General features: G+C 40.5%; 1 protein-coding gene across 1 annotated transcript in view; it reads right to left on the bottom strand.

The window, feature by feature from the left end:
* UBL3 (ubiquitin like 3) overlaps positions 1-13,758 on the bottom strand; it is a 54,434-nt gene extending 40,676 nt beyond the window's left edge. Inside the window, exon 1 of the mRNA XM_006904801.3 lies at positions 13,524-13,758. Coding sequence (XP_006904863.1) covers positions 13,524-13,550 — 27 coding nt within the window. The 5' untranslated portion in view covers positions 13,551-13,758. The remainder of the gene's footprint in view (positions 1-13,523) is intronic.
* Positions 13,759-13,764: the final 6 nt, after the last annotated feature.

Here is a 13,764-nt window from a genome sequence, read left to right as displayed (position 1 = left end):
TTTTAGGCTGGGCCCCTCTCTTGGTGAATTCATGTAATCTCATATTGGTATTATTTTTTCTTCAACTGAATGCCCACACTAATTTATATTTTTAGCCCTCCATTCTTTCCTGAGGGCTAATTTCCCATTCTTACTGGGGTTAAACAGACGTCAAAGATGACTCCCAGGTTCTTAGACTATTTGCTTTCTTTTAAGAAAAGAATTCTATAAACTGGATTATGTCTTTCTACATCACGTAGACTAATCGCTAAAAAAGTTAAAAGAAAGGCTGATGACAATATATCTGATAGTAGCAAAGAATGGATGCCGACACTGAGAGAACAAAAAAAAATCAAGTAAAACCAAAAGCTTTGCGATCCTGGACCGTCTGGAACTGCAATGCACAACACAGCAGCCGGCCACATGCGGCTATTTACATTTAAATTAATTAAAATTAAAAATTCAGTTCCTCAGGCGCATGAGCCACTTTGTAAGTAAGTACTCAGCAGCCACACTGAGCAGCACAGATAAAAGAATTTCAGTTCCTGCAAAAAGTTCCACCGGACTAAGCTGCGGTGCCAACTCGACTTCTATGTGGGTGTCATGGGGGGCAGGGGCCTGGAAAGGGAAGATCGGGCCTCAACGTGCACACAGCCGTCTAGCGGAGGGGACAGATGAAACCAGGGGACAGATGAAACCGTTTGCGAGCGCTGGAGGAGCGGGAACAAACGACTTTGACAGAGTAACTGGTTAAGGGGCCCAGCTCTACCCTCCAGACCGCGGGCCAGGATTCCTGCCCTCTTCCCAGTTCCTCGGAGGTCGTGGCCGTGCTCACCTGGTCACGTGGAGACGCCCACTACCAGGACTCTGGGCTGTCAGGACCAGAGACGCTGAGACCGTGAGCTCTGTCCCTCTGGACCTGATGCCGTACCCTGCGGTGACCGCTGAGGAAAAAGCCGTCCTGCCACCCCACTGTCCCTTCATCCCCCTTAAGAGACAGCTCTGCCTCAACTGCCGCTTCTAGTCCAGAGCTCTCAGCATGTGACTACGGGCCTGACCAAGTTCTAAGGCATTAATTACCAAGCGATTGCCATTACAACTGAAAACAAGTCTCGGGAGCGAGACGGGGGAGGCGAGATGCCTTCTACAGGGGGAGGGTGGGGTACACAGGGTGAAAGGGAGAAGTGGGGCGTTAACGGAAGGACACGCGGGAGAGCAGAGGGTTCACTTCAACTCCAACACGGGGGACACACGAGGGGTGACAGCAGGAGATGAGGCTGGATCGCAGCAGAACTGCTGAGCCTTAATGCCACTCCCTGAACGGCCTGGCCTACAAGTGACAGCCAGCCTTTATCAAGAAGAGTCAAATAACGAGGTCTGCGCTTTCCAAACACAAACCTGGGGGAAGAGGGAGAGGGAAGCGGCGGGGTGGAGAAATAAAGGGGAACGATACCGGGAGGAACGCAGTGAAGACAAGGACGAGGAGACTGATTTGAGAGACATGAGCGAACCCCGGCTCGGAGCTCTGACAGGATCTGTCTGGCACACTGGCACCCACTAAATGTCTGCTGCACAAATGACTGAGAAAGCTAATGATCACAGAGGTCACAGAGAAGGGCAGAAAACAAAAACCACGAGGAACACAAAAATGTAAGGGAAGGACTGGCAGAAGAAACAGTAAGAGAGATTGAAAAGGAACAAAGAAACCAAGGGAGGCCATAGTCTCTCTGCCTCATGAGTCCCGTCATCTGATGGCCTGCTCCCTGACTCCTTCGGACCTCTGTGCAAATGTCAACATCTTAGCGAGCTCTGCCCTGGTCACTGTTTAAACGCTGAGCGGCACAGGTGGCCTCTCTTACCACTGCCCAAGTCTTGCCTGCTTTATTTTTCTCTGTAGTACTTTCTGACATCTAACACAGTGCATGTTTTCCTTATGTATTTTGTTTCGCTACACTGGGGGAGAAATTTTGTCTGTTTCATTCACTACTGTACGCCAGAGCCTAAAAAGTGCCTGGCACATAGCATGTGTTCAACACATGCTTCTTGATTTGACTGAATGAGGTAGAAAAATAAAAAGAGCAGAATTATTACATTTAGACTAATAAGTATGGATATAAAATGATACCTAACATGCAAATTCTATTATTTTGAGTGCTATAATTAAAAATCTGTATAACTAAACAGTCCTTTAAGTATAAAAGGCTCACAAAGTTTTCAAGTATCTATTTATATACAATATATTTGAATAGATATGACTAATTATGTCTATTTATAGTCACAAAGTAACGAGAGAATTTCATAGCTTGAAAGAATCATTCGCTATCTCGATAGCCACAGCACAAACCCACCTCTCACAGTCTCAAACCCTTTCTCAACTTCCATTAGATTTCTAATTTCTTTTCTGACATTTTGGCTATTACTAAGTGTTAAGCAAAGTCAAGAAGCTAAAACTGACAGTGCCCATCACAGTCATTCACTCCTTTAATCCACAAATATTTATGAAGAACCTACTATACAAACGGCGCCATACTGGGTACTGGCTCTGGTGGCAAATGAAAGACACGGACCTCTTCTCAGAACCTACGGCCTACTGGGAAAGACGAACGCATGCATTACAAAGTGTGACAAGTATGGAAGAAGCCAACAGGGTCCTGAGACAGAAACCCAGGGAATGAGGGGCTTCAACTTCAGAGGCGGTCGGGAAAAGTGTTTCTGAGGACAGGAAAGCTAAGAAGGCATGACCCATGCCCAGAACACACAGCAGTACAGTGGTAAGTGTCCCAGGCAAAAGCGCTGACGTGTGCCAAGGCTCACCCAGCTGTGCCAGGAGCCTGCGGCCTGTGAGAGCTGAGAGGAGCCGGTACAGGGGAGCACAGTGGGCCAGCGAGGTGAGACCACAGGGACTGGCAGCAGCCAGACGACGCGGGGCTCGGCGGGGCTGCGGTCAGGGAATTTATCCTTCAGTGGAAGCCTGATGAAGTTTCCCGTTTTTCAGAGGGAAAGATAATCCGATTTATATCTCCGACGATCACTCGAGCTATTTTGAGGAAATGTATTACAGGACGTGAAGGGAAGTGGGAGAGTTAGTCCAGAGACAGAGGTGGTGCTCGCCACAGGCTGGCAGCAGAGGAACTGAGAAGCTGGCGCGTCCCAGATATCCTGCAGATGAACTGGATTTGGGGGACGAGGGCAAGGGAGGAACTGAGGACTCCTAGATGTCTGGCTTAACGACTGCTTGGCTGATGGTGCCATGGTAAGTAAAACAGTTAAGTGTTGAATTAATTTGAGCTGTTCAAAAAGAAAGGACAGTTAAGCTATGAGAAAGCAGCAATATCAGACCAAATTTACCACTGAAAACAACTATAAAAGTGACATAAAATACAAAACAAGCTAACAAAGGGAAAAAAAAACCCAGCGACCTGAAGGCACAGAGCGAGCGACCGAGAGCCGTAGAGAAGAGGGCCACACTGAGAAGGTCCCCACATTCCCCCTTGAGGCACCCGCCAACCACCAGCACAGGGCACAGAGGCCAGCAGAGCCGCATCCCAGCCCTTGTGCCAGTCTCACCGGGCTGGGAAGACAAAAGCTGGAATTCTGGAATACCAAGGCAGCCAGGAGGTGAAGAACCCAGATAAAAAGGAACCTCAAAGAACGAGCATGACGTGCTGCTTGACTCTGACCTCCCAGAGTGTGCTGAATCCGGAGCAACATGGACCGAAATGCAGAAAAGCCAGAAAGAAGATGCTGCAAAGAGGCTAAAAAACTAAGCGGAGCTTTCACCGGCTTCGCAGAACTTGGAATTCAGGGCTTGCCGAGGAAGACACATCTGGGTAAATACTCCAAACTTTCAAGAGAAATTTCAGAAGAGCCATGCACTAGGAAAGGCTATATGAATTTCTTAATTGCCCTGAATTTAGCCTCACGTCAAATCAATCAATGATGAATCAAAGTGATTGATGTTTTTTTAACTGCCTGTCAGAGAATATTAATTCCTACGTGGACAAAGAAAACATTCTGGTCCTCTAATTTTTCATCACAATGCTAATAAAACATTACCAGGCATTCTAAGAAAAAAGATCAAATGATCAAAAACCAGATAAAAGAAATAGGCTCACAGGTGATCTAGGTATTAGTCATCAGAAAGGTACATCACAACGATGATTAATAGTCAAGAAAATACATGAAAACATTGTGAGAACTTGAACCTGTGTAAATTTTAGGACTGAAACACAAAAACCAAAATTAAGAACTCAATTATTGGGTATAATTGGATATTGGACAAAAAAGACATGATAAGTGAACTTGAAGACAGATCAGTAAAAAATATCCAACCTGATATACTAGGGGGGAAAAAAACTGAAACTGTGAAATTACTAAACATATACATAACTGTAGTCCCAAAAGGAAAGAACTAGATAGAAACAGTATTTAAAGAACACCAGCTAAAAAAATTCCCAAAGTTATAAAAGACAGCAAACCACAGACTCAAGACTCTCCACAAACTCCACGTAGTTACAATAAAAGCCATGCAGAAGCACACAACACAGGCATGCGCCACTTAACCACCGATACCTTCTGACAAATGCACCCTTCGGTGATCCGTGGTTGCATTAACATCACAGAGTGCACTTGGACAAAGCTGGCTGTATGGGAGAGCCTACTGCTCCTGGCAACAAGCCTGTAAAGCATGTTACTGCACAAAATAACACGAGATCAAATCAAGCAAAGAGAAAATGAGGTGATCAAGGGACACTGTACAACAATCATAAATTTATCTGTAGTCACTAACTTCACCTCAAAATATATAAGGCAACAGTTGAGGGAACTAATCCTCACACAGCTGGAGATTTTAACACGCTTCGTTCAACTGAGTGATTGAAAAGGCAAAAAAGTCGGTAATGATATGGTGGCTATGAACACAATTACGCACAAGGGCAGCCATGGAAAGAATGATGCCAGACCCCAGTGGCATGTAAACTGGATACCATCAACAAAAGCTACAGCTAGAAAATCCCCAAATGCTTAGATATTATACAACGTATTTCTAAATACCCATAGATCAAAGAAGAAACAATAAAATTTTTTAAATATTTTGAAATGAGTGATAAATAAAAATACGATATATCTGACCTGTGAAATCCTGCTTAAGTTGCATCTACAGGGAAATTTCAGACTTAAATGTATACATTAAAAAATGGAGACTGATCATTAATGATTTGAGTATTCATCTCAAGAAACTCGAAAAATTACAGCAAATTAATTTTTACAAAAAATACAAAGAAAGGCAAAAGCAGAACCTAATAGAAAAAATCATTTTTAATCTGAAAGTTGGCCCTTTGAAAACTAATGGAGATAAAGAGGAAGCACAAATTACCAAAAATCAGATATTACAGATACTGCAAACATCAAAAAGGATTTTATAAAAATACTTTAAGCCAAATTGGAAAATTTAGATAAAATGAACAAATCCCTTGAAAATCTAAACTTTTCAAAACTGACAAGTAATAGAAAATGTAAATAGTCCTATATGTATTGAAGAAATAGATTCAATAATCCCCAGAACAATAGTCCAGATGACTTCACCAGAGAATTCTTCCAAACATTTATGGATGAAATAAAATCGATCTTCACAAACTCTTCCAGAGATTAAAAAACAGTTCCCAGCTTATTTTATGACTTTGATACATAACCATGATGCCTAAATGTCAGACTTTACAAGAAATCAAAATTACTAGTCAGTCTTGTTCATGAACAAAAATGCAAACATTGTAAATAAAATATAATCTAGCAATTTAGAGGATATACATAATGAAAAGTGAGGTTTAGCCACAAATTCAACGATATTTTAAAATTAGTAAATATGTCCACCCAGGCCTCCAAATTTTTAACATATCCAACACACAGCAAACATATATTCCTAAGAATTTTACCCTATGAGAATAATCATACAAGGCACAGAGATGTTTTAAAATATGCATTATTTCATTGTCTATCACAGCTTTTAAATGCCCACGAATATGGAATCAGCTAAACAATTTAAGTACATCAGAATCAGTTCAAAATTATAACATGGTTCTATACTTATTTGTATGGGTAGCTGTTTATGACATATGACTAAATGAAAAAAGCAGAAACATTTCTAAGGCAAAACACTAATTACATATGAAAATAAAGAAAATTAAACATATATCATAAGAGAACATTTTGTCTAGACACAATGAATTGCCATCTGAATTTAATTTCACAAACAGAAGATAAAATGCCTAACTTGGACAATTTTATTCAGCAGAAAGAACATTTTCTTCTCAAAATCTAGCCACAGAAAATTGCCCACATATGTATTTTATTTAAACCATAAGAAATGCTACTAGATTTAATCAATAGGGAATCTGCATCCTACATCAGCAGTTATAGTCAGACAAAAAGCTGAAAGCACCAAACCTATTACAAGTCAATCTACATGTCACACATACAAAGCAATAACAGTGTCTGCATTCAAAGCCGTAAGTTATAGGAAAAAATTCTGTTGCGTACTTAGGATATATACAAGAGGACTCAAAGTTCCAATGACTTTAATGAAAACTCTCTTTTATTTTAGCAATTAATAGGTCAATCACCTTCATTAAATTCACTCCAACCCAGAGGTCACACTGTATTTCACAGATACTTCAACAGGTGTCATGCCTGCCACAGAGCTCAGAGCAATCCACAGTGACTGCCTGGGGCAGGGTCCTGGGAAGGACAGAGGGTTCTGCTTAGGGAGGGGAACCTCAGGGATTCGGCAAGCTCGCTCAGGTGTGACGGGGGGTGGGGGGGGAGCGGGGGGGCGGTGAGGGCTCAGTATGTTTATCACTACCGCCATCGGGCCCAGATCCCCATCCTAGCTCTATTTTTTACTAGCTACCTGACCTCAGACAAGCTCCTTACCATCTCTGAACCTAGGCTGTGAGAAAGTAAAAATGATAATTACACTGTGATATCTCTGTAAGACACAGACAAGCCCAAGAGAAGACCAACAGGTAACACAATCTCTCCCAGGGCCATGCTACAGGTCCAAAATGACCAAGGCTCCATCCTGAGCCCCTTCATCTCTCTTGCCTCCTAAACGCAGGCGGCTGAGACAGCCACTCACGCACCTCCCTCCACCTCCTGTGTGTGGGAGCGTCCTCTCCAGAGCTAGGCTCCACTTCCCACGGCCTCTCGTTAGGGTCATTCACTCCATACCATGCACACGTTCCCACGCACTTCTCCACCCCTCCTCTTCCCGAGACCCTCAGGGTTCCCTGCTGCAGCACGTCGGTCAACCTACCCTGTTTGCTAGAGATGCGTTCCTGGTGGCCGTCACCAGGTGGGCAGTAGTAGTTTATCTATAAACCAGCTATATCCAGGGTCACTTTGAGGCTTAAATGAAATGTTATCACGTAAAATGCCAAGCATGTGCCAGATAAACAGCAAGTACACGACAAACATCAGCTTCTCTCCCCTGTGAGCTCAAAATCAAGCTGGACGTGCAACTGTGTTTTTTTTAATCATCTACCTAGTTCTTCACTATCAAGAATCCACAACCCTGCAAAACACAACTAAGAGCCAGAAAATAAGCCCCTCAAGTAAAAAGAACTCTAAGCAACAAAACAGACATGATCAAGTCTGTGAAATAAACATCATGCACTTAACCATAGGGAAACTCCTGAAGTCCCTATTCAGACACCATTTGCTCACTTTTATTTTAATAAACTTTGAAAATCTGGTTTCCACACCCAGAGCAAATGAGAACAAGCAACTGTAAATACTTAGACAGGAACCGGGAGGCATACTGACCACAGAAAAATACAATTGCTCAACAAGGCAGGAGACAGGAAACCTATAATTATCAAACACAAGAACTTACAATGTTCAGAAATCTTAAGTTGTCTTGAAGAATGGCTTCTAAATTTTTTTGACTGAACATCCCAACTATAAAAATATTTGAGCATATACCTCCAATATATGTATATTCGCTTATAAAACACATATTTGATGTATATTATAAAACATATACAAAAACAGAAATTAAAAGATTAAAATATCGTTTTAATATTTTAACTATTTAAAATATTGTTTTAATATTGTAACCACTAAAAATACTATTACTGTTAACATATTTCAGCAAGAAGTTGTTCAACAGACTGAAAATATCTAATCATGTTTCCAAAATGTTCTCTCCATAACATTAGTGTCTTCTGAAAAGTAGGTACTTTCTCACTTATCGGTTAAAATGTCAATTTTGCCTTGAAGACACAACCTAGAATTTGTTGTCTCAAAAATATCTGTTAGGTAGTATACTATTGATAGCTTCTTGTCATCATGGAAAATGTAAGTATCTAGAATATTCGTCCTCTGTAAAATAAAAATGTGTAACTCAGCTTTGAGTTCTACAGCTCTTTTAAATACTTTGACAGTGAACCGCCACTCCCCATCTCAATACAAAGTACTACAGATTCTTTTAAAGTGCATTTTTAAAAGTAACTATGTTAACAGACTATAACAGAAAAACTGCAAAACTTGGAGAAATTCATGGCACTGCTGTTGGCCTCTACATTATAGAATTCTCACGTCTTCCCTCAGCAAACCACACTCATCCAGATATGGACCGAGAAAAGCCTCAGAGCCAAATCATATATTAATATAAAAGTTCAATTCTCTCCCCCTTTTGGAGCATGAATTAAACAGACAGACATCCTAATATTTTTATTCTCACATCTCAGTTGACGCCTCATGGAACTCTGTAAATTACTCAAGTAGTGAGAGGCATCTACATTAGGAACTGGGCGGCGGCGGGGATGACTGTAGTTTTCAGAATGATACTTCGTTGCACAGAAGTACTCAACGGATGCTCTGGATGCTCGCTTAACTGAAACAACGATATTTAAATGATGGCTCTAAGTCACCCAAAATAAGTTAAATTATGCATAGCATATTGCGATTAATATGATAGTAATCCAAAATTGTCAGATTGAGAGATTTCCAAAAACAACTTTCATGTATCCAGAAAATTTACTGGTTCAGAATGACTTAGTCCAGTTACAATGAATTCTACAGTCACTTTCAGTTTAGGAGACTGAAGAGTATACATTTATTGTTCCATGTTATGAAACCTAATAGAGCCATCAGTACTTTACTCACTGATTTGAATAACTTTAAGCCTTAAAAATATTTTTTTCATAATCAAAGTAGTAACGGAAGCAGAAATCAGACTTCATATTTAACACCATTGTTATCAGCAGTGGTGGGGAACAGTATTTACTTTTCCCATACATAACAGAGAGAGTACTGCTTCATGAGTCAAGAAAATCATTCAAGTTTTAAACATCTATTCTGTTTTAGAAAGTACAAGAGATAGAATAAATGTGACACGTGTGCATATAAATTTGACAACGTATAAAAAGAATCTCAGGTATTCTGACAAAGTGATTCACAGGAAGAAAAGATCACTGAGTTAGAATGAACTAAGACCTGTTTTCACGAGAGAGGGACCTGAGGAGGATTCAGAGCTAGGAAGGAAAAAGTATTCAAAACTGAGGTAATTAATTTGTTATTTGCGTTAATAAAAATGTTTAATTCAGAACACCAAGTATAAGACACATTCAAGTAAAACAATTTAGAGAGACTTTCTGTTAGAGATATGTAATTTAAGCTGTTCATCAAGTCACACACTCATATATGGAAGTGGTACTTATCTAGTCTTTAGTTTCATAAATTCTCCCAAATTATACTTGAAATAAGAGCTCTAGCAAGAGAAAGAAAAATTAAAAGGAGCTGTAAGAGAAACCTGAGGCACTAGATCGCCATCTACTCTTTTTTGAAAGTTAACAATTTCTACCATCTGGACCTTTCTCTAGCATGACATTTCCTCCTAGTATACCCTACACCTGTCATTTTATTTTAACTTGGAAAAGTGATAAAAGTTCACTTTCAAAAGAAATTCATTTTAGTAATTTCCTGTCCACCAGAGGGCTCCAATATTTCTTCCACAAACGGGAGAGAGAAAACATTATGATGAAACTATACATTAAGCACTGAAAAAAACTCAACTTATCATTATCTTATCTAACCCTAGATGAAAAAAAATGTTACATTTGTTACAATTTCTACACTAATGGTTTTAAAAGACACAAATTTTAACTGTTTAATCACCTAAAATGTTTCAAAAAACCAAAACTGCTTTGCCATTACTCTCACGATAATTGTCAGTTTCTCTTAGGTAGAGTTTTCAGTTTTACAGCTATCATGAAGTACAATTTTAGTCCAAAGCTCTAAATAGCGGCGCAAATGTTTTATATAACGCTTTTATAAATACAATTTATTTCTTGATAACTTTCCCAATCCAGAAAATACAATTAGTACCTTAACTCCCCAGCCTTTGGCCTGATTACTAACAGAAAGAGTAAACATTACCCTTCAGAAAATCTACAGTCATTAACATTATTTGTGCTACAATTATTAACAGTGAACACTGCCCCATCGTGAACTATGATTTGGGCTGAGAGAAATAAAATAAAGGAAATGAATCATTTAAATACAATATATGATAATGATATTCTGCTCAGGTATTTTCAGATTTTTTTCACAAGTAAATTATCACACTGGAATGGTGGAAAATCTCTTAATTCGAACTCAATCACTCAGCAAAAGAGAATTTTTAATGTAAATACATTTATATTACTTATAAAACATATTTACTTAATGTTAATTGGAAAAGTACCAACTGCAAGGTATTTTTTAATGAGTATAGCAAATCCAGTCACTAGGAGTGCCATGCCCTCTCCAAAAAGACTGACTCGCTAAATTCGGATTATTAAAAAGTAGACTCCTTATGGTGAATACAATGTATTGGCTGTTTAAAAGTAAATTTTAAATGCGAGTTAAATTTACAAAACAAAAAGATGCTAAAAAATCGATTTTAAAGTTAGTCACAAACATTGCCATAAGACTTTACCGAAAACATCAACTGATTTGGCAGTGACTGTGGCTCGACAGCAAATTAGCTCTAATGAAAACATGACAGGGGTTTTAACTGCATGTCCCAAATAGGATTTTTCGGCACCACTGACAAGGACCATTAACAGAGAAAAGAGAACATTTGTTTCTAAATAGCACATACTAGCTGTCACCATTTAGAAACTTGAAAATTTTACTGCACCTAGCAAAAATGTATGTATTCATACCTACAAGAGCAGGTATCCTTATCAGCTTGGAGACCTGCTGCAAAGGAAATGCCAGTTTGTAGAAAGAGGTGGGGGTGGGGAGGCTGGGCTTTTCAAGATTGAGAGCGGTAACATTGTTCTCACTTTAAATCACGAAGGTAAATGCAAACTAATTGTCATTACTGATATTAAGAGTTTAACAACAGGAAGCACAGAAAGAGTTTAACAATAATTAACAACTTCTAACCGACATCTATCATGGTATAGTTCAAAAAGTTGAAGATTCTAGGAGCATGTCAAATGAAGGCACTTCTTAAGCAAAAATGTGATGTAAGTAATAGCAAATGAAGGTTTAAAAGGCTTTTCAACATAGGGGGAAAACCTCAAGACCTCCAACCAGTTGAACAGCTAGAAAATGACACATGAATACTCAGAACAGACTCATCCGAATTGTACTTTAGACACACTCTGAAAGAGCATCATCGGGGCATTATAAGTTTATTACATAATACTGCTTTGCCCTTGTATATCACCTTTAATCGAGGGATCTCAAAGCACCACAAAATCATTAAGGCCTTAAAATACGGTTTAAAGCAGAAATAGTTACGTTCCGTAACTGCAGCTATTCATAAAACCTCACTGCTTGCCTGGCTCCTGCTCTGAATGCTAGCTTCCAAACCTCCTCTCTGACTTGGAAAGTATTCTCCAAATCACTTCAATTTGTGACCGATGCCACGCATACTCCAGCTTTTCTTCATTGCCGGGCCTACAGAAAGCAGCAGCGCTGTTTTGATGACACAAATCTATTTCATTCTTACTCTGTGACAGAATACCTAGTGAACATATCTTGCAGTGTGCAGGATGATATAAAATGGAGGCTTTACAGAGAGCGAATCTTTGCCGGAGGTGATGAGCCCAGCACTTATCCCACGGGAAGGAGCATTTTCCAGCTCACTCCTGAGACCTCGCCAGGGGACCCAGGAGCTGGGGTAGAGGGAACCCCGGCCCTCTGCCCTTAGGTGGCCAGGAGACTAGTCTCCTGTGTGCAGACCAGGAGAGAAGGGGACGCTGAAAGGACAACGCACGGGTTGTAAGACTCGGGAATGAGTGTGAGGCTGCCGTGTGGCCACCCAGGAGACCGAACGTTGTGGTTCCTTTGCATTTAAATAGCACATTAAATGGGAAATCCGATATAGGCAAAATGTCTTTAAACCAAGGTCAAAACACGCCACTTAGAGTCATTTAATTTTTAAAGTCTGTAAATGAGGTATGCTCCTACAGAAACATCTGACATTCTAAAATGAGATTAGCGAAGTTCAATTTTGTTTTTTTCACTGAAATACAAGAACACGCGAACGTTAACGCGATGTAGGGTGAGCATAACCACGTTAACACCAATTCTCCCCTAAACGGGATCGTTCATCTTCTTGTTAGTTGCATTGTGTGTGTCCCTAGGACTGCAAAGTGTAATTTCACACTCACACGAACCCACCTCCCAGCACTGGAAGCCTACACGGTTTCTACTGCTAGTCAACACACTCACAACACAACCTCAGCCTTTATAAACAAAAAGAAAAGCGTCAATAAAAAGTACTTTTTGTTTCAATCTCTCAACACTCAAGAATCAAGGTTCGATAATGTGTTTTCTTACTTTTAAAAGTCCAATGATATAATACACACTACCGATACTGGGTACCAGAAGTCCTGGAATATTCACAAAAACTACCCATATACGATCAGCTTACACTTGTGAAAATTCCGAAACATCTTAATATTTTTCTGTTTCCATACTAGATCACCCAGACATTTCAAAAACCTCACAGCAAATTCTCATGGGCTTTCTCTTGAAGAGATTATAGGGCCTTGTTCTTGCAAAGGCATTTGTTTAAATGAGTGTAGATGCTAAAGAATCTACAAGTTTGTACCGAGCGCATTAATGATCTCGCCGGCGTCGGAGCAGGATTCCCGTTTTCCTATCTACCTCTGCATGTGGCAGGGACACCTGTGCTCGGCTCTGCTCACTGTCACCGACGTTTTCTGAAGCTTTAACATACAAGTGTTCAGAGGCTTTCAGCAAAGAGAGCTCTTCTCCACTTGCTACATTTTCCCGACTTCTCCATTGTCTTTCATGATTTAAAAAACACGACCAAAAAAGCAAAACCCATACTAAAAGCAGTACTTTCTACAAAGGGGAAAACAGAACCTCTAACTTCTCCAAATCTCCAAGCACCGAGGCTTTTAAACAGTCGGCCCCCTCTCCCGCCCCGCAAAACCTGCACCCTTTCTGATGAAATAAGATTGGAAACCACAATTAAATCAAAGGTGGGGGGGGGCGGGTGTCGCAACTTATCCTTCACTCACCATATCCGCCGGGACATTACTGGACATCTTGCCGATGGAGACAGACCCAGATGCTCACGCCAAAAAAAAAAAAAAAAAGGAAAACAAAACAAAACAAGCAAACAAAAAGGAGCAGAAGAAGTGCTCAAGCCACCGAAATCAACGTGAACGAGCTCGGTTCGCTCGCGCTGTGCTTTCCAGACGCGCGGGGGCTCCGGGGCCCGAGGCCCGGCGCCGGGAGGGGCGATGCCCGCGGGCCGGG

The sequence above is a fragment of the Pteropus alecto genome, unplaced genomic scaffold (assembly GCF_000325575.1).
Source record: "Pteropus alecto unplaced genomic scaffold, ASM32557v1 scaffold80, whole genome shotgun sequence".
NCBI classification, from domain to species: Eukaryota; Metazoa; Chordata; class Mammalia; order Chiroptera; family Pteropodidae; genus Pteropus; species Pteropus alecto.
This window is presented reverse-complemented; position numbering and strand designations above follow the sequence as displayed.